This window comes from Thalassophryne amazonica, chromosome 7 (assembly GCF_902500255.1).
Source record: "Thalassophryne amazonica chromosome 7, fThaAma1.1, whole genome shotgun sequence".
In the NCBI taxonomy this organism is placed as follows: domain Eukaryota; kingdom Metazoa; phylum Chordata; class Actinopteri; order Batrachoidiformes; family Batrachoididae; genus Thalassophryne; species Thalassophryne amazonica.
The window spans coordinates 92,630,075-92,653,410 of NC_047109.1; the positions used below are offsets into that span (position 1 = coordinate 92,630,075).

Genomic DNA, 23,336 nt, shown 5'->3' on the forward strand with positions numbered 1-23,336 from the left:
TCTCAACTCTGAACTCTCATTTTCTTCACACCAGGCCCACCCATCATCACAGCGGACGCCACGCAGCACGCTGTCATGCATGCCAAGGGAAAGCTGGAGTGTCGTGTGGGAAGCAGCCCCCCGCCTGATAAGATTGTAAGCAGTGGTGTCAAAAGTACACACATTTGTTACTTAAGTAGAAGTATAGATACTGCAGTTTAAAAACACTGATAAAAGTTGAAGTATCAACTTGACCTCTTTACTCAAGTAAAAGTGAAAAGGTATGTGTTCCAAAACCTACTTAAAGTATAAAAGTATAAAGTAACCTTTTAAAAAAAAAAAAAAAAAAAAAAAAAAAAAAGGTAGATGCCACTATATGAATTGAAAGCTTAATTTAAAAACTGATTCGTTCTACATGTGGCCCAAGACCCAAAACCAAAAATTACCCCCCAACACCACCTGCACGAAAATGTTTCAATTCTAGAAGCTCTGAAATGCAATCTGGGACTATTCCAGACAATAAACTGCAGTGAGTGCAGCATCCATTTAGTGAAGGAAAAAAAAAAAAACCCACAACTTTCCTTATTCAAATTCATTCCAGTAGTATTCTGCTCTTACTAGCATGCAGCAGTTTTCTAGTTTGGCAGATAGTTCTGGAGGAAAAAACTGAAGAATTTAACAAACTGAAAATATGGTTTGACTGAAACAAACTGTCATTAAATAAGACAGGGATGAAATGGAGGTGTAAGAGTCACACCATAGGGGAAACAGTTATTTATGTATGTATTTATTTATGTATGTTCATTGTTAGTTGCTTTTATATTTTTTGTTGTGTTTCTATTCAGGTTCTTTTTGCCTCTTTCTCTAAAATTGTATATAATCATTAGATTATTAATATATAAACAAAAATAAATGTAAGAAATATTACAATTTGAAAACAAATGCACCTGAACGTGATGAGAGCTGCAATTGCTTAATGCTAACTTTTAACATTGAAAATGCCATAGACATGCTAACGCGTTAGCATCGCTCCCGTTTTTTAAGTTATAAAATACATCAACTGTTTCAGAAGACCATAACAGGTCGTTTTAACACAGAAAAGGTAAATAATACTCACAGAAGTATGCTCTTTAGGGTTTTAGCGGGGGAAAATTAAGCGAAAGAAAGAAAGAATAAATAGGTCGAAGCATTGCTTCAATCTGCGAACCACTGCTTCGATTGGTTCACGGTTCAAAGCAAAGCCGTGCTGCAGAAAAGTTGATTACGGGCGCACATGATGTGAAATATATATATAAACATTAAACTGAAGCCAAGAGTAACGAGGCTGTTTGTTTTAAAAATGTAAGGAATAGAAAGTACAGATACTTGTGTGAAAATGTAATGAGTAGAAGTCAGAAGTAGGCAGAAAAATAATGGAGTAAAGTATAGATACCTAAAAAGTGTACTTAAGTACAGTAACAAAGTATCTGTACTTCGTTACTTGACACCTCTGATTGTAAGTGCACCATTTTGTTTCTACCGTATGTCACTCACTTGTGTTGGGGCTTACGTATGTCTGACGCCACTGGATGTCGTGATGGGCGTGGTTGCGTTATGATGGGCATGGCATTCTCGTGATGGGCATGGCCACTTCATAATATTGTCCTTTACCTCACCTTCAGTCTGTCCCACAAAAACCTCTCCACCATTTATGCTAACATACTATTCCATTTATTAACAGGATTAATAAATTGAATAGTTTTTGACAGTGTTGAATGCTTGGTCTCCAAAGTAAAGGTCAACGTCCATTGGATTCTATGACGTGACATATGTTACCCCGTAATGTGATAATGTGGTCCAAACTATTCCTTTTTAAAACCCTGTTCACTCAACTAATAATTTGCATCACTTTTGACCAAAATTGGAGCAGCTTTAACCTTTGACCCCTGTACAAACAGAAACTGACCTTTGTTTCCATTCTTGCTGTTTTTAATCACATAACTCCACAGAATTCAGTCACAATCTTTATGATCAGGCAAATCATGTGGTATATTTTTCAATATGATGGGAGGATCTTTTAATTTTGACCCCTGTGTAATTCTTCAATTGATCCCTACCAGCCGCTGATTGAAAATTCAAGTGGCTAATCATTTTTTTCAAAAGAGGAATGTCTTAGGAGTATTTGTGCCAAATCTGATGCTCGTATCACCATTTGCAGGATTCCACTCTAAATATTCTCTCATCTGCTGCACTAGTAAGCACACGGCATCTCAACATATAACAGTGTACTGACTGACTGGCAGGTGTCAGTCAAACCACATTCCATTAGCGGCCTGAAGGGCATCATTTGCTGACCCTGTCGAGTTTACACTGGGCTGAGGGAGGATAATGAGGGTATGAGAAGGAGTGAGAGACAGGTGCCCTGCTGGCCTTCTGCTCAAAACCGCAGCGAGGTGGTTTTTTTTTTCCACAGTGCAGATAACCCTCCTTAGGCCTCACCTGCAGGGCAGACACGGGAGGCAGCTTAAACATGAGCCTGTGAGCCGTGTCAGCCATGGAGCGCATTACAGGTCGACAGAGCGATGGTTAAACACAGAGCGAAACCTGTGTGCAGTCGACGGCAGTCAGGCATCTGAAGATAAACAGCCACGCTGACAGCAGCAAGGAATCCTTCATTCTTACACGGTCTCTCACGTCTCCTTTCCCACAGGTTTGGACGTTCGGTGACATGAGCCTGTCCTCGGGGTCCTCCGGTCGTTACTCTGTGCAGACGGTAACGAGCGACCACGGAGTCCTGTCCTCCCTGGTGCTGTCGGAGACTTTGGGGCAGGATTTCCAGCTGCGCTACAACTGCACCGCTTGGAATCGTTTTGGCACGGGCACCACACTGGTCACACTGAAGGAGCAAGGTAAAGACTGACAGCAGCAAATGGTAATAATCTCCCCCAGAAACCTCCACGGAGGTTCCAATGATCCTCTCAAACCTTGTAACGAAGGAGGGCGGATTAGATGAAAGCAGCACTCCTGTGCAGCGCTTATCTTAATTATACTCCTCTAATCGATATGATGTAATCAGCAGATGGTTTCTTTAATGAATATGTTTGCCCCATAACGTGGATATTGATTGGGGACAAAAGTCAATTAGAGGAAACCACATGTGTCTGCGGTTGGGCTCATATTCTCCATCACTGCCTGAGAGCAAAGGTTCGGCATGTCGGGCTGCAGATCCTTTAAGTGATGCAACACTTACTGCTGCTGTAGTGGAAGCCTTTCTTCCAGCAGACACCAGAAATAAGGTCCTCGCCTGTAATTTGCATCAATGTGGCAGAGTTGGGTCTTTGGAGAATTGGGCAGTGGTATCTCCTGGAATTTCTAATTAGATTACTGTCTGTTGATTCATTGCATGTCAGGCCTTGTTACCTTTCTTTAGGAGAGATTAGAGACAATAGCCAGGCTGTGGGACGCCAGATTGACTGTCCAGTCCAGATCTTACTGTAGGCGATTTGTATATAGGCGATGACACTTTTAGGATTAGCCAGATGAATGAATGTTCCTCTCCGATCAGCTCCTTCCCAGCGCAGACACTTGTGCTTTCGACAGCTATCTGTCCCCCACCCGACCCAACACTTTTCTTCTATTTACGTTCTTGTTGCAGAAGCCATGCCGATGTTGATCATCGTTGGCGCAGCAGTGGGCGGCGGCTGCGTCCTGCTCATCTGCGTCATCACTCTGGTGTCACTTTGCTGCAGGCACACTGGCAAAGGTGAGCTCAATGGTTAGTATGGGCGAGAGGGTCAAGAGCCAGTTCTTCAAATCTGACCATCTGACAAAGGATCATTCAATTAGATGCTGCGTGACATATTCTAAGAAGTGCTATTTCAATCCGCATAGGTAAAAGGTGCACTCGTCTTTCCAAGAGCGATATCAGAGTCCAGATTGTTCACAGCGATCACAACGCTACACGCGGCAACGATGACGAAGAGGATGTCAAAGAGCCCATGGTAAATTCCATTCCTCGCCATCTGTACGCCGCGTCTCCGACTGATGATTATGGCAAATGCACCTTGGCGCTGTAATGTCAGGAACACTTTATTTTGTTCTCTTTCAAGGAAGGGCTCATTCGTGGTGGTAATTTTTCAAACTGCTTGGTCTTCCTTCAGGCGCCAAACAGCAGCGAGTCTCCCGGGACATCACGCACAGAACACAGCGACCTCCTAGAAGAGGAAGAGGATGAGAGATCGGATACCAAGGTAAAACTGAAAGTCATTTCTTCAAGAATCACTCTCAAAATAGCAAGTGTGCCTTATTTTTGTCCTTTATAAACACAATATTATCACCTCTGCTGAGGTGATAATGTGGCTTTTTGCATCGTTATCAGCAATACTCAAAAAAAAAAAATTTAATGAACTGACTTCTACTGTAACCCTGCAAGAGGGCAGCAGAGTGGCATGAACACATTATATCAGCACCAAATCAACGGTGCACTGCAAGGTGCATTTGAAGATTGCTGAACTGAACTCTTTATATTCTGTTCTTTTTTTTTTGTCTTTTACATGTAAAAATAATTGGCTACAGATCTGAATAGTGGCTGAATTTTGCCTTTATTTTACTGTGGCAACACTAGTTTCAGGCAAATGAAACTATTTGACTATTTAGCTATTTAGAGTCTGTGGAAATGTGCATGATCCAATAAATGTCACAGCAAAAATAAGACCATATGAGCAGCAATGAGCAAAATGTGCATCTCGGCCCGCGCTACGCATTATGGCACTCAATAAAATTTTAGCTACCAATCCGACCGGTGTAAACACAGTAAAGATAGCAGAATGCAGTGTAAACATGAGTGATCTGTGCACTTTAGATGACTTTAAAAGGTGGAAAGTTGATGAATTGAAACTTTTTGTGAGTGCACAGGTTTCCGTGTTCATGGGAGATGCAAAGACAAACTTATTGTTTTAACATACTGTGTGGTAACTGCAAATTTGCCCTGCGTTTTAACCGCTGAAGAGGTGAAATAAATCAGACAATATTATGAGGACTTGTTTTTGGATTATTTGATGGAAAATGAGGAGAGAGCACTTTTAAAATGGCTCCACAATGAGTACAAGGAAGATGCACCTTGTCATTGTTTACTATTGCAACGTTCCCTTCACGTTAGTGAAAACTGATTGATAACTAGAATAAAGAAATTTACTGTTTTAATCCATATCTTAAGCCATTTGGGGTTTTTCTTCTCTGTGGGATAGTTGTGTAAAACAAACATTGCTTTGTGTATTCTGGATTTTTGTGCTCAGAATTATGAATATCACACCAGCTTTTACGCCACCTTTCAAGTCTATAATAACAGTTTGACAGTCAGTAAGAGCGCAGTGTGCACCTGTCATGTTTACACTTCACCGGAACCTAAGGCTTAACGCTTAAACACAAAGCTACACATCTTCCGTAACACTCATAATCATGCTACCTTGTTTTTTTTGGTATTTGGAACCCAAACCAGAGCAAGGCCCAGAGTTCGAGGATGCACAGTCATGATGCGCACTTTGCTTATTCCCAGTGGTGGAAGAAGTACACAGATGTTTTACTTCAGTAAAATGTGTAATACCACATTGAAAATGTTGCAGTACTTAAAGATGAAATGGACTGCATTTAAAATGGACTGCATTTTAACAGCGCTTTTCCATTTGCAGACGCTCAAAGCACTTTACACATCAATGTCTCACATTCACGCCGATGTGAAGGTGCTGGCATGCAAGGCGCCCACTACACACCAGGAGCAACTAGGGGATTAAGGACCTTACCCAAGGGCTCTTAGTGATTTTCTGGTCAGGCTGGGATGGAAGTACAGGACTTTTAAACCTGGGTTCTATTTGTACTATACTTTTTACTAGGGATGTCCCGATCCAATCGTGATCGGAAATCAGGCCCGATCACGTGGTTTCAGACTTAATCGAAATCGGACGTTGCATCCCGATCAGGAATCCAATATAGATTTTATCCTCATTATTTTGATCAGCACTATTTCAAGATCATTATTGCAGATTAATGGGCCTTTCGTGCGTCGAAAGCGTCAGAGGCATCAAGAATCGGTCTAAAAAGCATTATTTTCAATGAGATTTGTTGCTTTTCTGAGGCGTCAGAAACATCTTGTCAAAAGCTGAGCTAAAGCGACACTTCTGACGGGAGTGCGCATTGCCGCTTGTCGGCAGGCTGACATGGTCAAAGTTCAACCCAATCTTTCTTTTTTATTGAACAAAAGAATAAACATAAATTCAGCCCAATCCAACATTCGATGCTTTGAGCTGTGACGTATCATCGCGCTGTCCAATAGGAACGACGCGTCAGGCCAAACAGGGAAGACTAGTGGCAGAAGCCACTGAGCTGTACAAAACACAAACGTGTCACAGGTCTGCTCAGAGCAGTTTTCTGAAGAAAAATCCTTGGAAATGTTTTTTGTTGTTTGTTACCTCAAAATTTCTGATTACTGTTTAAAAAAAGTTTAGAACACTTGTAATTAAAATAGCTAAATCAATAAAGGGTTCTTTAGAAACCTTTCATCTGTAAATTAAAACCACCTGTTATTTCAGATTAGATAATTTCTTGTTTAACATAAGGAACCTTGGACATTTATTTTTAGACATAAAATAACATGCAAATTTGTACATTTTTTAAGTCTGGTAGAATTATTACTTGATTGTTCAAGCTACCTCAAGGAGAAGTGCACTGTTTAAGTGATAAATAAAATAAGGTGATTAAAATTAAATTATTATATATTTAGCATTTGTTCATTGCTCATTCAGTTTTTTAAAGTATCGGATCGGGACTCGGTATCGGCAGATACTCAAAATCAGATCACTCGGAATAAGATTGGGGCCAAACAAACCTGATCGGGACATCCCTACTTTTTACTATTTTTTTCTATGTCAAAAATAGGGACGTAATGGTACACTAAAACACAGAGTTTGGTACAAAATGAGAAACACAACTTTAAAAATATTTTAATTAAATGAGAGGAAAGATTGTTTCGCTGTGCACATACAACCCCTGGCAATAATTATGGAATCACTGGCCTCTGAGGATGTTCATTCAGTTGTTTAATTTTGTAGAAAAAAAGCAAATCACAGACATGACACAAAACTAAAGTCATTTCAAATGGCAACTTTCTGGCTTTAAGAAAAACTATAAGAAATCAGGAAAAATAATTGTGGCAGTCAGTAACGGTTACTTTTTTAGACCAAGCAGAGGAAAAAAATATGGACTCACTCATTTTTGAGGAATAAATTATGGAATCACCCTGTAAATTTTCATCCCCAAAACTAACATCTGCATCAAGTCAGATCTGCTCGTTAGTCTGCATCTAAAAAGGAGTGATCACACCTTGGAGAGCTGTTGCACCAATTGGACTGACATGAATCATGGCTCCAACACGAGAGATGTCAATTGAAACAAAGGAGAGGATTATCAAACTCTTAAAAGAAGGTAAATCATCACGCAATGTTGCAAAAGATGTTGGTTGTTCACAGTCAGCTGTGTCTAAACTCTGGACCAAATACAAACATGGGATGGTTGTTAAAGGGAAACATACTGGTAGACCAAGGAAGACATCAAAGCGTCAAGACAGAAAACTTAAAGCAATATGTCTCAAAAATCGAAAATGCACAACAAAACAAATGAGGAACAAATGGGAGGAAACTGGAGTCAATGTCTGTGACCGAACTGTAAGAAACCACCTAAAGGAAATGGGATTTACATACAGAAAAGCTAAACGAAAGCCATCATTAACACCTAAACAAAAAAACAAGGTTACAATGGGCTAAGGAAAAGCAATCGTGGACTGTGGATGACTGGATGAAAGTGATATTCAGTGATGAATCTCGAATCTGCATTGGGCAAGGTGATGATGCTGGAACTTTTGTTTGGTGCCGTTCCAATGAGATTTATAAAGATGACTGCCTGAAGAGAACATGTAAATTTCCAGTTGATGATATGGGGCTGCATGTCAGGTAAAGGCACTGGGGAGATGGCTGTCATTACATCATCAATAAATGCACAAGTTTACATTGATATTTTGGACACTTTTCACCCACACTGAAATTTCTAGGGACAATTACATATACCATTACACCACTAGTTTAAAAAAAATGCCATTTGAATAGTGGCTATTCAAAATGTCAAAAATATACTGGATTATCAGCTACAGCCACAAGATTGCACCATCGACCCACGTGGCAACTGATGGCTGATGTTCAACCATCGCATCATGTCTGTGATGCATCTTTATAATGCAGAAAATGGAAAGGGGTTTTTTTGGGGGGGGGGGGGGGGGGGTAACTTTTCACTAAGGACACAAAATGATTTTAATCAATTCTGTATTGATTTAGAACCCACCTAAACACCCAAATAACGTCATTTATATCAGAACTCAGAAGAAGTTTATTGCCATTGCCAATGAACAGGATTCACAGACTAGGAATTTGCTTTGGTATGATGGCGCAACATTAAACAGAGGGCAATAAAAAATGCTAAGATAAAATATGTGCTAAAATAAGATAAAATATAAGATAAAATATGAAACAGAAATATGAAATATGAAAGGTTATGTACAACAACACAAACAGAACAACAGTGCAGTGGGAGGAGTGCAATTAAAAAACAGAGTACATTGTCTAAAGTAACCCGTGATAAAAATGATAAAGTGACAGAGTTAAGGTTAAGGTGACTGAGTTATGAGGAGTTCATGAGTCTAACGGCAGAGGGGAAGAAACTGTTCTCATGGCAGGAGGTTCTGGTCTGGATGGACCATAGCCTCCTGCCCGAGGGGAGTGGTTTGAATAAACCGTGTGCAGGGTGAGAAGGGTCAGCTGTGATCCGACCTGCTCGGCCCAGAGTCCTGGAGACGTGCAGGTCGTGGAGAGGTGGAAGGCTACAGCCGATCACCTTCTCAGCAGAGGCCACAATGCGCTGCAGTCTGTGTCTGTCCTTGGCTGTGGCCCTGGCATACCACACCGTGATGGAGGAGCAGAGGATGGACTCGATGATGGCCATGTAGAACTGCACCATCAGCTAGACAGGCAGCTTGGCCTTCTTCAGCTGCCGCAGGAAGTACATCCTCTGCTGGGCCTTCTTGATGAGGGAGCTGATGGTTGACTCCCACTTGAGGTCCTGGGTGATGGTGGTGCCAAGGAAGCGATGACAGTCTACAGTGGTGATTGGGCTGTTGGTGAGGGCGAGGGAGGGCGGGGGGCTGTGGCTTTCCTGAAGTCCATGATCATCTCCACTGTTTTCTGGGCGTTGAGCTCCAAGTTGTTGCTGCTGCACCAGGTCACCAGCCAGTCCACCTCCCTCCTGTAGGCAGACTCATCCCCATCCGAAATGAGTCCAATGAGGGTGGTGTCGTCCGCAAACTTGATGAGCTTTACGGAGTCGTGGCTGGAGGCGCAGCAGTTAGTGTACAGGAGATCCTGTGCTAAGAGCCCGAGTGTTCGAGACATTCTTTCCCAGCCTCACGCGCTGACTCCGGTCCGTCAGGAAGTCTGTGATCCACCTGCTGGTGGATTCGGGCACGTGGAGCAGAGAAAGCTTGTCCTGGAGCAAAGCCGGAAGGATGGTGTTGAATGCAGAGCTGAAGTCCACAAACAGGATCCTAGCGTAGGTTCCTGGGGAGTCCAGGTGCTGCAGGACAGAGTGCAGGGCCAGGTTTATGGCGTCATCTACAGACCTGTTGGCTCTGTAGGCAAACTGCAGGGGGGTCGGGGGGGGGGGGGGGGGGGGTCGGTGACGGACTTCAGGTGGGATAAAACCAGGCAGTCTAAGGTCTTCATGACTACAGACGTGAGAGCCACAGGCCTGTAGTCATTAACTCCAGAGCGTGTGGTTTCTTGGGGACTGTTACTATGATGGAGGACTTCAAACAGCCTGGAACATGGCATGACTCCAGGGAGGTGTTGAAGATCCCCGTGAAGACTGGGGCCAGCTCATCAGCACAGTGTCTCAGGGTGGCAGGAGAGACACAGTCTGGGCCCGGGGCCTTACGTGGATTCAGCCTTATGAAATGTCTTCTCACATCCTCCTCTTGAACCAAGAGGGCAGCGGTGAGAGGGGGGAGGCCCAGAGTGTTTGAATATCCAGTTGTGTGGGGGGTGGGGAGGTGTGAGTCCATGACTTCAAAACGTGAATAGATGATGTTCAGGTCATTGGCCAGCTTCAGGTCGTCAATAGAACGAGGTGCTTTGGGCTTGTAGTTGGTGATCTCTTTCAACTCCCTCCACACAGAGGCCGAGTCGTTGGCAGAGAACCTTTGCTGCAGACGTGAACTGTACATGGATTTAGCCATTGCCACCTCCTTGCTAAATCTGTACTTTGCACCTCTATAGCTGTCTCTGTCTCCTTCTCTGAAAGCCACCTCTTTCTGCTGACGGAGCTGCCGGAGTTTAGGTGTGAACCAGGGCTTGTCGTTGTTATATCTCGCTGTGGGATGATGCTGTCTTCACAGAAATGAATATACGACGTCACAGTGTCTGTGTAGTCATCTAGACTGTCTGTTGAAGCCTCAAACATATCCCAATCTGTAGTGCCCAAGCAAGCGCGTAGCACCTCTACAGCTTCATTGCTCCACACTTTAGATGTCCTCACAACAGGTTTGGAGAGTTTAAGTGTCTGTCTGTACGCGGGGATCAAGTGGACCATCACGTGGTCTGAGAGTCCCAAAGCTGCACAGGCCACCGTGCGGTAGGCGCCACTCACTGTCGTGTAACAATGATCTAACGTGCTCCCTTCTCTGGTCGGGCATTTAACAAACTGTTTGTATTTTGGTAATTCCTGACTGAGATTCCCTTTGTTAAAATCACCGAGAATTATAACAAGGGAGTCTGGAAAGTCTCTCTCCATGCTCATAATCTGATCCGTGAGCGCGCTTGGCCTCGTGCACGTCTGCGCTCGGTGGAATATACACGGAGCAAAGTATGAAGGAGTTAAACTCACGTGGAGAGTAGAACAGTCTGCAGTTTATGAGGAGATATTCCAGAGAGGGACAGCAGTGTTGGGAAATCAGTCACATCGGAGCACCAGGCGTTGTTGATATAGAAGCAGAGTCCTCCCCCTCTTGTTTTTCCACCGGAGAGTGCTCGTTCTCTGTCTGCGCGGAGGAGTAGGAGCGCACAGCCCGGTGTTTGTGCATTTAACCACGTCTCCGTGAAGCACAGTACACAAGATGAGGAGAAATCTCTATTCTTCATCAGCAGTGCCAGCTCATCCATTTCATCCATATTTATATGGCATAATCTAAAAAATACCCAGTAAATCACTTGTTGCAAGAGTATCATGGAGAAGATCCATACAGAGGTACTAAATATATGTGTTTATCTCCCTAAATGCAAAGAAACATTTCAAAATGACCCACGATGCAGTTAGCCACTTACCTCAGCCTCTTGATAATTTGGCGGTGCCGCACTCAGGTGATTGTTGATGAGAAACTTGTTCCCATTATGAGTGAGTCATTATGGAAAGTGGACTTGTTAAGTCTCAGGTAGGAGAGAGAGGCTGACATGTGTTGTTAAAGGCAAATGGAGATTATTTATATTTGAAGCTCATTTATTTTCTTGTTGGAAAATGAAACATTAACTGGAAAGAAAATGCTATAATGAAAATAAGGTTCATAGCTTTGCCCTGATCTCTGTAAATCGTGTGCAATCAGTCACGTCAATCTCGTAACATGACATAGCATCGTGTTTGCCATATGCCTCAAGTCTGTTTTGCCACTATACCAAACCATGTAACCTGCATTTATTTGGTGTCAAACATTAACTCCCTATTTTAGGTTTAAAACCAAAGTAAACTCTCATATCAACTTGCTCGCTTCTGTGAAAATGCTGGGAGTAACGGGTGCAAGGAGGCAGCCAACCTGCTAGCCCTACAGTGACACCTACAGGAGTGGAGGTCATAGGGTTAACAGTGATTTTGGGGACATTTAAGAACATTTTCAATCTGTTAAATATATGAAGATAATGGGCAAGAAAATATAGTATCATGGGAAAAATATTGCGATATTCAGCTGTACAGATTTTTTTTTTTTGCACAGCTCAAATGAATGGACAAGGTGAATATTGTTTTGCTGAGTATGTGGGCTGCACAGATATTTTTGTAACCATTGTCAAAGGGCATCCTAACATGTCCACTGACAATGGTTACAAAAAAAGTACACTTTCTAGTTTATTTACATAATATTCATTGCACATTTTCCTTTGTATCTATCATAGGACCCCACCAATGGTTACTATAACGTCCGTGGCCATGAAGACCGCCATATCCGTGGCAGTGGATTTTCTGAATATGTGCCCAACTCACGGCCAGTCTACACGCCATCCCAGCTGCCCTCCCCCAGCCCTGTGTACGGTCAGCAAAGCAACCAACCTCGCATCTATGAATTCTCCCACCGATATGCAACCTCCACAGTCCCTCGGACCTCGTATGAACAGCAGCCAGGTACCCAGCAACAACCTGCGCAGCAAGCCAGCGCTTATCCCACCGACCCCCTTTATAGCGGCTCCGCTTACTTACCTGCCACCTACGGCCGTGCCTTCACCAGCTACGTTAAGCCCACCTCCTATGAAAAGGTGGATTCCTACGACCAATCCGATGAGGCCAGCAAGGTTTCCAGCTCATCCCGCTTCTCTTACGCCTCTTCACAAGTGTCCTCCCAGCAGTCAGACTACGGCCGCCCCTCACAACGTATGCAGACTCACGTCTAATTGGACAAAGAGACAAGCAGAGGAGCAATGAGCTGGTGTCACCTCCACATACTTGTGGCTGGATTAACATGAGCAGAATTTTTACTTGGACAATCTGTCCAGGACACGTGTGGAGGGCAGGACAGTGGGATCTACAATGCCAACTGCAGAACTCCCGAGGCTGGAGAAATCAGCAGTTTGTGATGTTCAAGTCAAATGTGTAATTAAAGTACAACACCTCACCAGGTTATCTCCTGCATGAGGACCACCAAAACCTGTGGAGACATCAGCAAGGGCAAACTACAAAATACTTAATATGCACCTCCTTGAATTTGGGTGGTTGAAACAAATGGTGGAGCTGTTTACCTACTTGCATTCCAGAGCTCTGCCTTGCGGCAACCATAAACAAACATGACCTCCAACACACTTTCAAGGAAGGTATTTCAAGTTAAGACACATGGGGTGGGGGGGGCGATGACAATTTAATGTCATTTGGTATTTTGTTGGCATGCAAAAGGAAATTAAGCACATGTGCATCTCTATCATCAACAAAAGACTGAGCTGTCCTCAAAGAGTCCAACTGTCCTACACAACAGATTAGTTCTACTGACCACGTCCCCTCAGTACTGCGATGTGATGAGTCCAGTGAGTGGTAGAAAGCGTTTACATTGTGATAAAAATGCTAACAAGTTGGACTTGTTTACTGTCTTGTTTACCGGTGGATAAAATAAGGAGACAGGAAGCGAATGTGTATTTTAGCCTTCATTTGAATGGAACACTGTATGTTACTGTAGCTACAATGTATGTTGTACCATGAAGGACAAGTCCGTGAAAACCCAAAGACGGCGAAAACTGTGTTGCGTAATAGCGGACAAAGGGTGAATTCTGCTGTGCTGCCCCCTGGTACTGCATTTTTTTGTGAATTTAAAAAGTTGGCTTTTACCAGAACAATCATACGGTGGTCTGGCGATGAAAGGAATTAAAAAAAAAAAAATTAAGAAGGCAATCTTGAACTTGAGATAAGCTTGAGTGCAGCATCAACACTGGCAGGCTCAGATGGGTTACAGATGTGAAAGGTCGCAGATGCAAGTAACTCAATGTTTACAAGAAACAGCACTACCCTGAAAACACTGAATTATCTGTACAAATGGCCGAACCCATATTTTCTGTCTGTTGCATGCAAGTAATGTGTCTAGTGAAACTCTTCAGCGTTTACATTCATGTGCATTTCATGTTGGAGACTTCGGTTTCTGTATCCAGACTCGTCTTTTTTTTAATTCCACTTCCTAGATGTTTCAGTATGGACACCTGTACTGCCATTTGTCCAAAATGTTTGCCACCCATTTGGAGAAACATCATCGCTTGTCTTTATTTTTTATATAAGCCTTAATGTACAGCGTGTAAGCTGCTTTATTGTAAAGTATCTTTATATACGTACATATGTATCTTGACTTCATTCGTTCCACTTTTCCTCCGTGTTATTCATCAATCATTGAATGCAATTACTATGCTTTTTTTTTTAAACAACTAATTGGCATTTGTTTTATTCTTTTAATAATGTATTCAGATTTTTATTTGCTATAAATGAGCTATTGTTGCCTGTACCTTTGTACACATATTTATATTTAAATAAAACCATTTCAGATAAAGAGCAGGCTGTTTGAATGCTGAAGAGATAATCAGCCCAGTTGAGTAGCTTCGTTGGGCGTGTGGCACAGCGACAAACAAAGCTTCCAACGTAGCAGCAGTGATGAATACATAAATTAGCTGCACTGTCTATGTTGATTTTCCTATTCCCCCAGTGGAGCGCTGCTTTTAATGAAGACAGATGAGACAATAGAAGGCCCGATGTATGTGCGTCGTCCTCCCTAAGCAGACGAGCCGGTCTCGTTAGGGTATTAGGATAGAGCTGTGACGAAGGCAGGCAATACGAGCTCCCGTTGTCACCTCTGGTCCCCAGGCGGGCACGTTGCACGCAGCGGGGAGGAGAGGTACATGCTCATTACAATTCTACAGTGGGAAGAGACAAGGTCTCACCAAAATCGCATTTATTAGGCACAACGTAGTACAAAAGAGGACCCAGTCAAAAACAAACTTTACAGGTACAATAATTAGGTACCGTGGAATGTGTTAAAATGTTGTTTGTCGCAATGCTCATATATTTAAAAAAAAACAAAAAACGTTCAGAATATAAATTATATGCTTATAATCCAAATCACAGTCACAATGCACATTTCCCATCCCACCAAAAAAACAAACAAAAATCCTACTTCCTGAAAAAAGTGGCACATTTAAATATGCTTACTTTAGTCAAAAAAAGTCTGTTGACCCTCATCAGATTTAACCTTCAACAAATAATACTTTGGGTTTTTTTTTTTTGTCATCAGAGATGAGGACAAATGCTGTAAAAGAAACAGTCCAGTTTCCTTTCCAAACTTTCTATTAAAAAGAAGTTTTGCATCAGCAGGGAGAGTAAATCCATGTTAAAAGATTCCCAACCTGACTGATTTGTTCGGGTGTGCAACACCGAAGTCCCTAATGACCCCGAGCTCACCTTGTGACCTGCGCAAAACCCAAGTGGATCCAATGCTCGTCCTTAGTTTCTCTGAATACAATGACTTCAGGGCACTCACGGAGCAGCTGAGGCTCGTGAACATCTGACAGCACACCAAAAGAACGCACATCTGAGTCCTGAGTCAACCAACAGGTGTGCACAGGTCTCAGATCAGCACTAGGGTCAGGCTTTGAGACTACTCCCCATCACTGGGTGTTTTCAGGTGCATTTAACGTCACAGGACAGGCGCAGCAATGACAGTTATATTGTTTTTATTGCTGCTTTAAGGTTAGACTCGGGAAGACTGTGAAAATACTTTGCTGCTGTTGACTGAATTCCCAGCATCTAAATTTGAAGTGTAGGCTGCTGATTGGAACGGCATTCTGGACATCTGCACCCTGAGAATCAAAGACGGATACACGGGAATTATAGAGTGGATTTGTCCGCATTTTGTTTTTTTAAGTTATGGGATGAGCAGAGCGAGGAAGAACGAGGAGCAGTTACACTTTAATCCTGCTGTTCAGCAGCTCTGAGTGCAGCATTTTCCACAAGAAGCAAAGGCTGTTTTTTATTAATATTGCAGTAGATACTGCATGCAAAGATAATGTTATTTTTTTTTCCCCTTCTTTTTCTTAAAGGGGGTGTCTAGGTGTCTTTATGCCAGGTTCCAGGTTCATTTTCACACCATAATGACAAGAATCTGTGTTGAGCTTTGGAACAGGTTTGACCCCCTAAAGTATATATCCTGTGTAAGAAGTTATCTTGATTTCAGATTCTTGTTCCAACGCCAAAATCTACTGCATAAAGTCACTAATAAGTGCAACAATCCCTGCAAACCGCCAGGATGAAGGCATCTCACCAGTTTGTAGATACATAAAACATTGGTTTTAAAAAACAAAAAAAAAAACAAACACAAAAACAATCAAGTACCAGAAAGAAAACCAAAATAAAATCTGGCACAGATATTTAAAAAAAAAAAAAAAAATCTAAAAGGTTCAGAATCGGCCTCCGTTCAAAACTTTACCTACATTCTCCGAACAAACATTATTGTTAACAAGTAAAATAGACATGATAGTACACCGACTGCTCTGATTTATGTCTTAAACACACATATATACAACATCTGAGTCTGTGTGATTATACTGCGAAAACAGAGGTTGGCATCAAACTAAAGTGCCTTAATCCATTTATGTGAGTCGGTGGTCCAGGCACCAAGTCTGCTGCTAAATGGAATAAATCTTGGAGAAACTTGTCCTTAAGCAGACTCCATTTTTTTTCAAAAAGCACTGCATGGTTCCCCGTCGCAGCAGGCCTCCATGTTCTTGCATGATCAAATCTCGGTCTGCTCCTGGATCCATGCCCTCAGTTTGGTAACTCGCGTGTAGACGCCGGGTTTGTTCCGGCGAGCGCAGCCTTCGCCCCAGCTCACGATGCCGGCCTGGAACCACCTCCCGCTCTCCTCAAAGCAGACCAGGGGACCCCCGGAGTCTCCCTAATGGGCAGTGCGAGCGGAGAATGATTATGAGATTTGTTGTGGAGGCGGTGGTGCGTTTTGTGCCTTTAGTCTGCATTCTGAGTTCTCTCACCTGGCACGCGTCCACCCCTCCGGCTAGGAAGCCGCTGCAGAGCATCCTGGAGGTGAGTTGGCCCTCTGTGACAACGTTGCACACGGTGTCGTTGATGATCTTCACTGTGGCCTTCTGCAGCTGCTGCGCCAACTGACCTGGCGGGGCCGGGAGAAAAGGGTCAGCACGTCGCCACGCGACCTCTGTGGTTTTCCACCAACATCAAAGTGGGTAACTGGCTGGATTACTGTTGGTTAATGAAGGTTTACTGAGCTCTCAATGTCAAGCCTGATCTATGGATATGGAAAATGGTTTAATGGAATAGAGCAGATTAGAGAAGGATAAGAGAACCTGGAGGGAGGGCTTAGCAGAAACAAAACCTGCTATGACTGGAGAGAGAAAGAAACAAGGCGAAGAGAAATGAACAGCTAACTGATTGGAGGATGTCTCATTTTTTGATGTGCATGGGATATATTGGGAGCAAGAACAGCGGTGACCCAGTGTAGAGCGGGTCACCATTATCAGCGTAAATATTAAAAATTAGTATTGCAATACGCTACAGTAGGGAAGAAAATAAAGGAAGAATTACCCAGAACTACCCATGCATGCATAATACCTCCTTCTCGAAGCGTGCCCCAGCCTGTGACAAAGCAGTTCGTGCCTGCGGGGAAGACGTGGGAAACAGAGGGTAGGCAGACAGGGTAGATGGTGCTACTGAACTCCAGCGGCTGGCTGAGCTCCAGCAGTGCGATGTCATAGTCATAGGTCATCTGGTTGTAATATGGGTGGCTGATGATTTTCTTTATGGCACGCTGCTGTATGCCATCCCGCTTGTACTGATCCTGCATGCCGCTGTAGGTTTGCCAGTTGGATGCAATGTGGTTCCTGGAGCAGCATGTGGAGTGCAGCAGGGCAAAGGTTAGAATGTGCACAGACCAGCTGGACGGACACAATCTCACAAAAATTTGCACACTCCACCAGCCCTCCGTTAAAGTTTTCAAGTTCAGCTCCGTTACATAAACACTGGTCATGCAGCTCAACAGTTTTCAGCCCCAATGACAATAAAATAAATTATAGTGGAGCAGATAACTTTAACAATTGTTCATTTCTGGAAACAAGCACCACAATTGGTACATATAATCCTTAGACATTAGTCTTTTGAAATAACTGACTATCCACTTGAATTTTCAATAGGCGGCCAGGTAGGGGTCAACTGAAGAAATGCACAGGGGTCAAAATTTAAAAATGTTTCAATCATATTGAAAGCTATACCACATTATGTGTCTGATCACAAAGATCCCAGAAAGGTATAGTTTGGACTATCTGTGACAATGTTATGGAGTTATGGGGTAAAAATATTAAGAATGGTGACAAAGGTCAGTTTCAGTTTGTACAGGGGTCAGAAGTTAAAGGTGCTCCAATTTTGGTAAAAAGTGATGCAAATTATTGGTTGAACTAATAGGATTAATAAATAGAATAGTTTTGACTGTGTTGAATGCTTGGTCTGCAAAGTAAAGGTCAAACAAGGTCAATATCCATTGGATTCTATGACATGACATATGGTACCCTATAATGTGATAACTAAGCATATGGTGCAAACTATTCCTTTTTAAAACCCTATTAACTCAACCAAGAATTTGCCTCACATTTTACAATATTTGGAGCAACTTTAACTTCTGACCCCTGTACAAACTAAAGCTGACCTTTGTTACCATTCTTAATATTTTTACCCCATATTCAGTCACAGATAGTCCAAACTATACCTTTTTGGAATATTTATGTTCAGTCAAATAATGTGGTATACTTTTCAATATGATTGGAACATTTTTAAATTTTGACCCCTGTGTAATTCTTCAATTGACCCCTACCTGGCCGCCGACTGAAAATTCAAGTTTTTACAGTTTTTTCAAAAGAGTAATGTTTAAGGAGTATTTGTGCCAACTTTGGTGCTTGTATCACCATTTGAGAATTCCTCTGTAAATATTCTGTTATCTGCTGCACTATTATATCGGTTCCTTCAGGTGACTTTTTCCACCAGACCACTATGTTGCATTAGTCAAATATAAAGCTCCAAAGTGAATGAAGCACAATGCATCAAGTGACGTGCACAGCGAGAAAAGCTCAAAGTGAAATTGATGTGCAAATCTCAGCACGCATTGTGAACAGCCAGTAAATTGTCTGTTCAAATACAACAAGAGACGCTTACATCAAACAACATGCTTATTGCTCCATCTACAGGGTGCTCAAATAAATTCACTTCTTTCATCGTGGAGATGTCAATAAAGCACCATCAAGGGCCCCCCCGCCCCACCTGAAATAATGAGAGGATAATTTTCAAACTCCAAAACTGTATATAACTCATTTTTGCATTGTGCAACATTCCTGACAGACAACATTTGAAAGATATAATTATATCTGATAAAATAGAGGAGAATTCCTATAAAGTGCACGAGAAGGACCCTGAATCAAACTCGGCATCTGCGATCAAACAAATGAAATGATGCACCCAACCCAATAATATCTGCTTGCATGCATTATATATATTAATTAATAATCTGGTCAACCTCCGTACAAGTAACTGGAAAATATGATGGATTTTTTTTTATGCAAAACCACACACACACACACAAGTCCAATTGCCTGCCCTTGAAGACACCATACCAGAATTATTATTATTATTTTTTTTTTTTAAAAAGCTGACGTAACATGTGAATTTCTCCACTGTGAGATAAATAAAGTCATCTTATTTTCCTTCATGCACATCTTCATGTGGTGTACTACCACTGGGTGATGTCTGAAATCCATTCCTTTTGGAGGAGTTCTACCATTCTTTATACCTTCAATGAAATCTAAAAAAATGACTTAGGAGTTGTGCTGAGGAGGTCAGCACCATTTAAACACGAAAGTCCACTTATCTACCCTTGAAGACATCAAACCACAACTATTTTCCTTCATGCACATCATGTGGTGCACAACCACTGCATGACGTTTCACTGAATTCCACGGTTTAAGGAGGCATTGTGCTTACAAGACTCTTTGACAGAGGGACAGTGCATGTCCAACATACCCCCTTAAATTTATGTTTGTGTGGCGTATCAATCAATCAATCAATCAATCAATCAACTTTTTTTTTATATAGCGCCAAATCACAACAAACAGTTGCCCCAAGGCGCTCTATATTGTAAGGCAAGGCCATACAATAATTATGAAAAACCCCAACGGTCAAAACGACCCCCTATGAGCAAGCACTTGGCTACAGTGGGAAGGAAAAACTCCCTTTTAACAGGAAGAAACCTTCAGCAGAACCAGGCTCAGGGAGGGGCAGTCTTCTGCTGAGACTGGTTGGAGCTGAGGGAAAGAACCAGGAAAAAGACATGCTGTGGAGGGGGGCAGAGATCGATCACTAATGATTAAATGCAGAGTGATGCATACGGAGCAAAAAGAGAAAGAAACAGTGCATCATGGGAACCCCCCCACAGTCTACGTCTAAAGCAGCATAACCAAGGGATGGTCCAGGGTCACCTGATCCAGCCCTAACTATAAGCCTTAGCGAAAAGGAAAGTTTTAAGCCTAATCTTAAAAGTAGAGAGGGTATCTGTCTCCCTGATCTGAATTGGGAGCTGGTTCCACAGGAGAGGAGCCTGAAAGCTGAAGGCTCTGCCTCCCATTCTACTCTTACAAACCCTAGGAACTACAAGTAAGCCTGCAGTCAGAGCGAAGCGCTCTAATGGGGTAATATGGTACTACGAGGTCCCTAAGATAAGATGGGACCTGATTATTCAAAACCTTATAAGTAAGAAGAAGAATTTTAAATTCTATTCTAGAACCAACAGGAAGCCAATGAAGAGAGGCCAACACGGGTGAGATATGCTCTCTCCTGCTAGTCCCCGTCAGTACTCTAGCTGCAGCATTCTGAACCAACTGAAGGCTTTTTAGGGAACTTTTAGGACAACCTGATAATAATGAATTACAATAGTCCAGCCTAGAGGAAATAAATGCATGAATTAGTTTTTCAGCATCACTCTGAGACAAGACCTTTCTGATTTTAGAGATATTGCGTAAATGCAAAAAGGCAGTCCTACATATTTGTTTAATATGCGCTTTGAATGACATATCCTGATCAAAAATGACTCCAAGATTTCTCACAGTATTACTAGAGGTCAGGGAAATGCCATCCAGAGTAAAGATCTGGTTAGACACCATGCTTCTAAGATTTGTGGGGCCAAGTACAATAACTTCAGTTTTATCTGAGTTTAAAAGCAGGAAATTAGAGGTCATCCATGTCTTTATGTCTGTAAGACAATCCTGCAGTTTAGCTAATTGGTGTGTATCCTCTGGCTTCATGGATAGATAAAGCTGGGTATCATCTGCGTAACAATGAAAATTTAAGCAATACCGTCTAATAATACTGCCTAAGGGAAGCATGTATAAAGTGAATAAAATTGGTCCTAGCACAGAACCTTGTGGAACTCCATAATTAACTTTAGTCTGTGAAGAAGATTCCCCATTAACATGAACAAACTGTAATCTATTAGACAAATATGATTCAAACCACCGCAGCGCAGTGCCTTTAATACCTATGACATGCTCCAATCTCTGTAATAAAATTTTATGGTCAACAGTATCAAAAGCAGCACTGAGGTCCAACAGAACAAGCACAGAGATAAGTCCACTGTCCGAAGCCATAAGAAGATCATTTGTAACCTTCACTAATGCTGTTTCTGTACTATGATGAATTCTAAAACCTGACTGAAACTCTTCAAATAGACCATTCCTCTGCAGGTGATCAGTTAGCTGTTTTACAACTACCCTCTCAAGAATCTTTGAGAGAAAAGGAAGGTTGGAGATTGGCCTATAATTAGCTAAGATAGCTGGGTCAAGTGATGGCTTTTTAAGTAATGGTTTAATTACTGCCACCTTAAAAGCCTGTGGTACATAACCAACTAACAAAGATAGATTGATCATATTTAAGATTGAAGCATTAAATAATGGTAGGACTTCCTTGAGCAGCCTGGCAGGAATGGGGTCTAATAAACATGTTGATGGTTTGGATGAAGTAACTAATGAAAATAACTCAGACAGAACAATCGGAGAGAAAGAGTCTAACCAAATACCGGCATCACTGAAAGCAGCCAAAGATAACGATACATCTTTGGGATGGTTATGAGTATTTTTTTCTCTAATAGTCAAAATTTTGTTAGCAAAGAAAGTCATGAAGTCATTACTAGTTAAAGTTAATGGAATACTCAGCTCAATAGAGCTCTGACTCTGTCAGCCTGGCTACAGTGCTGAAAAGAAACCTGGGGTTGTTATTTTCTTCAATTAGTGATGAGTAGAAAGATGTCCTAGCTTTACGGAGGGCTTTTTTTTTTATAGAGCAACAAACTCTTTTTCCAGGCTAAGTGAAGATCTTCTAAATTAGTGAGACGCCATTTCCTCTCCAACTTACGGGTTATCTGCTTTAAGCTACGAGTTTGTGAGTTATACCACGGAGTCAGACACTTCTGATTTAAAGCTCTCTTTTTCAGAGGAGCTACAGCATCCAAAGTTGTCTTCAACGAGGATGTAAAACTATTGACGAGATACTCTAACTCCCTTACAGAGTTTAGGTAGCTACTCTGCTCTGTGTTGGTATATGACATTAGAGAACATAAAGAAGGAATCATATCCTTAAACCTAGTTACAGTGCTTTCTGAAAGACTTCTAGTGTAATGAAACTTATTCCCCACTGCAGGGTAGTCCATCAGGGTAAATGTAAATGTTATTAAAAAATGATCAGACAGAAGGGAATTTTCAGGGAATACTGTTAAGTCTTCTATTTCCATACCATAAGTCAGAACAAGATCTAAGATATGATTAAAGTGGTGGGTGGACTCATTTACTTTTTGAGCAAAGCCAATAGAGTCTAATAATAGATTAAATGCAGTGTTGAGGCTGTCATTCTCAGCATCTGTGTGGATGTTAAAATCGCCCACTATAATTATCTTATCTGAGCTAAGCACTAAGTCAGACAAAAGGTCTGAAAATTCACAGAAAAACTCACAGTAACGACCAGGTGGACGATAGATAATAACAAATAAAACTGGTTTTTGGGACTTCCAATTTGGATGGACAAGACTAAGAGACAAGCTTTCAAATGAATTAAAGCTCTGTCTAGGTTTTTGATTAATTAATAAGCTGGAATGGAAGATTGCTGCTAATCCTCCGCCTCGGCCCGTGCTACGAGCATTCTGACAGTTAGTGTGACTCGGGGGTGTTGACTCATTTAAACTAACATATTCATCCTGCTGTAACGAGGTTTCTGTTAGGCAGAATAAATCAATATGTTGATCAATTATTATATCATTTACCAACAGGGACTTAGAAGAGAGAGACCTAATGTTTAATAGACCACATTTAACTGTTTTAGTCTGTGGTGCAATTGAAGGTGCTATATTATTTTTTCTTTTTGAATTTTTATGCTTAAATAGATTTTTGCTGGTTATTGGTGGTCTGGGAGCAGGCACCGTCTCTACGGGGATGGGGTAATGAGGGGAT

The 23,336-nt window shown here is 42.0% G+C and overlaps 2 protein-coding genes across 6 annotated transcripts in view; one reads left to right on the forward strand and one right to left on the reverse strand.

Annotated features, from left to right (window-relative positions):
- kirrel3l (kirre like nephrin family adhesion molecule 3, like) overlaps positions 1 to 14,329 on the forward strand; it is a 122,344-nt gene extending 108,015 nt beyond the window's left edge. Inside the window, exons 10-15 of one of the 4 annotated variants that reach the window (XM_034175071.1) lie at positions 35 to 135; positions 2,669 to 2,867; positions 3,614 to 3,733; positions 3,850 to 3,959; positions 4,068 to 4,208; positions 12,210 to 14,329. In XM_034175071.1, coding sequence (XP_034030962.1) covers positions 35 to 135; positions 2,669 to 2,867; positions 3,614 to 3,733; positions 3,850 to 3,959; positions 4,068 to 4,208; positions 12,210 to 12,701 — 1,163 coding nt within the window. In that variant the 3' untranslated portion in view covers positions 12,702 to 14,329. The remainder of the gene's footprint in view (positions 1 to 34; positions 136 to 2,668; positions 2,868 to 3,613; positions 3,734 to 3,849; positions 3,960 to 4,067; positions 4,209 to 12,209) is intronic. The other 3 variants (XM_034175073.1, XM_034175072.1, XM_034175075.1) reach the window with 3 other exon arrangements.
- A 387-nt stretch (positions 14,330 to 14,716) lies between these two features.
- The window catches only part of zmp:0000001114 (suppressor of tumorigenicity 14 protein), a 69,142-nt gene continuing 60,522 nt past the window's right edge, over positions 14,717 to 23,336 (reverse strand). For both annotated transcript variants that reach the window (XM_034175070.1, XM_034175069.1), the window contains exons 17-19: positions 17,416 to 17,684; positions 16,821 to 16,957; positions 14,717 to 16,726 (exon numbers count right to left, since the gene is read on the reverse strand). In XM_034175070.1, the coding sequence (XP_034030961.1) occupies positions 16,565 to 16,726; positions 16,821 to 16,957; positions 17,416 to 17,684 (568 nt within the window). In that variant the 3' untranslated portion in view covers positions 14,717 to 16,564. The remainder of the gene's footprint in view (positions 16,727 to 16,820; positions 16,958 to 17,415; positions 17,685 to 23,336) is intronic.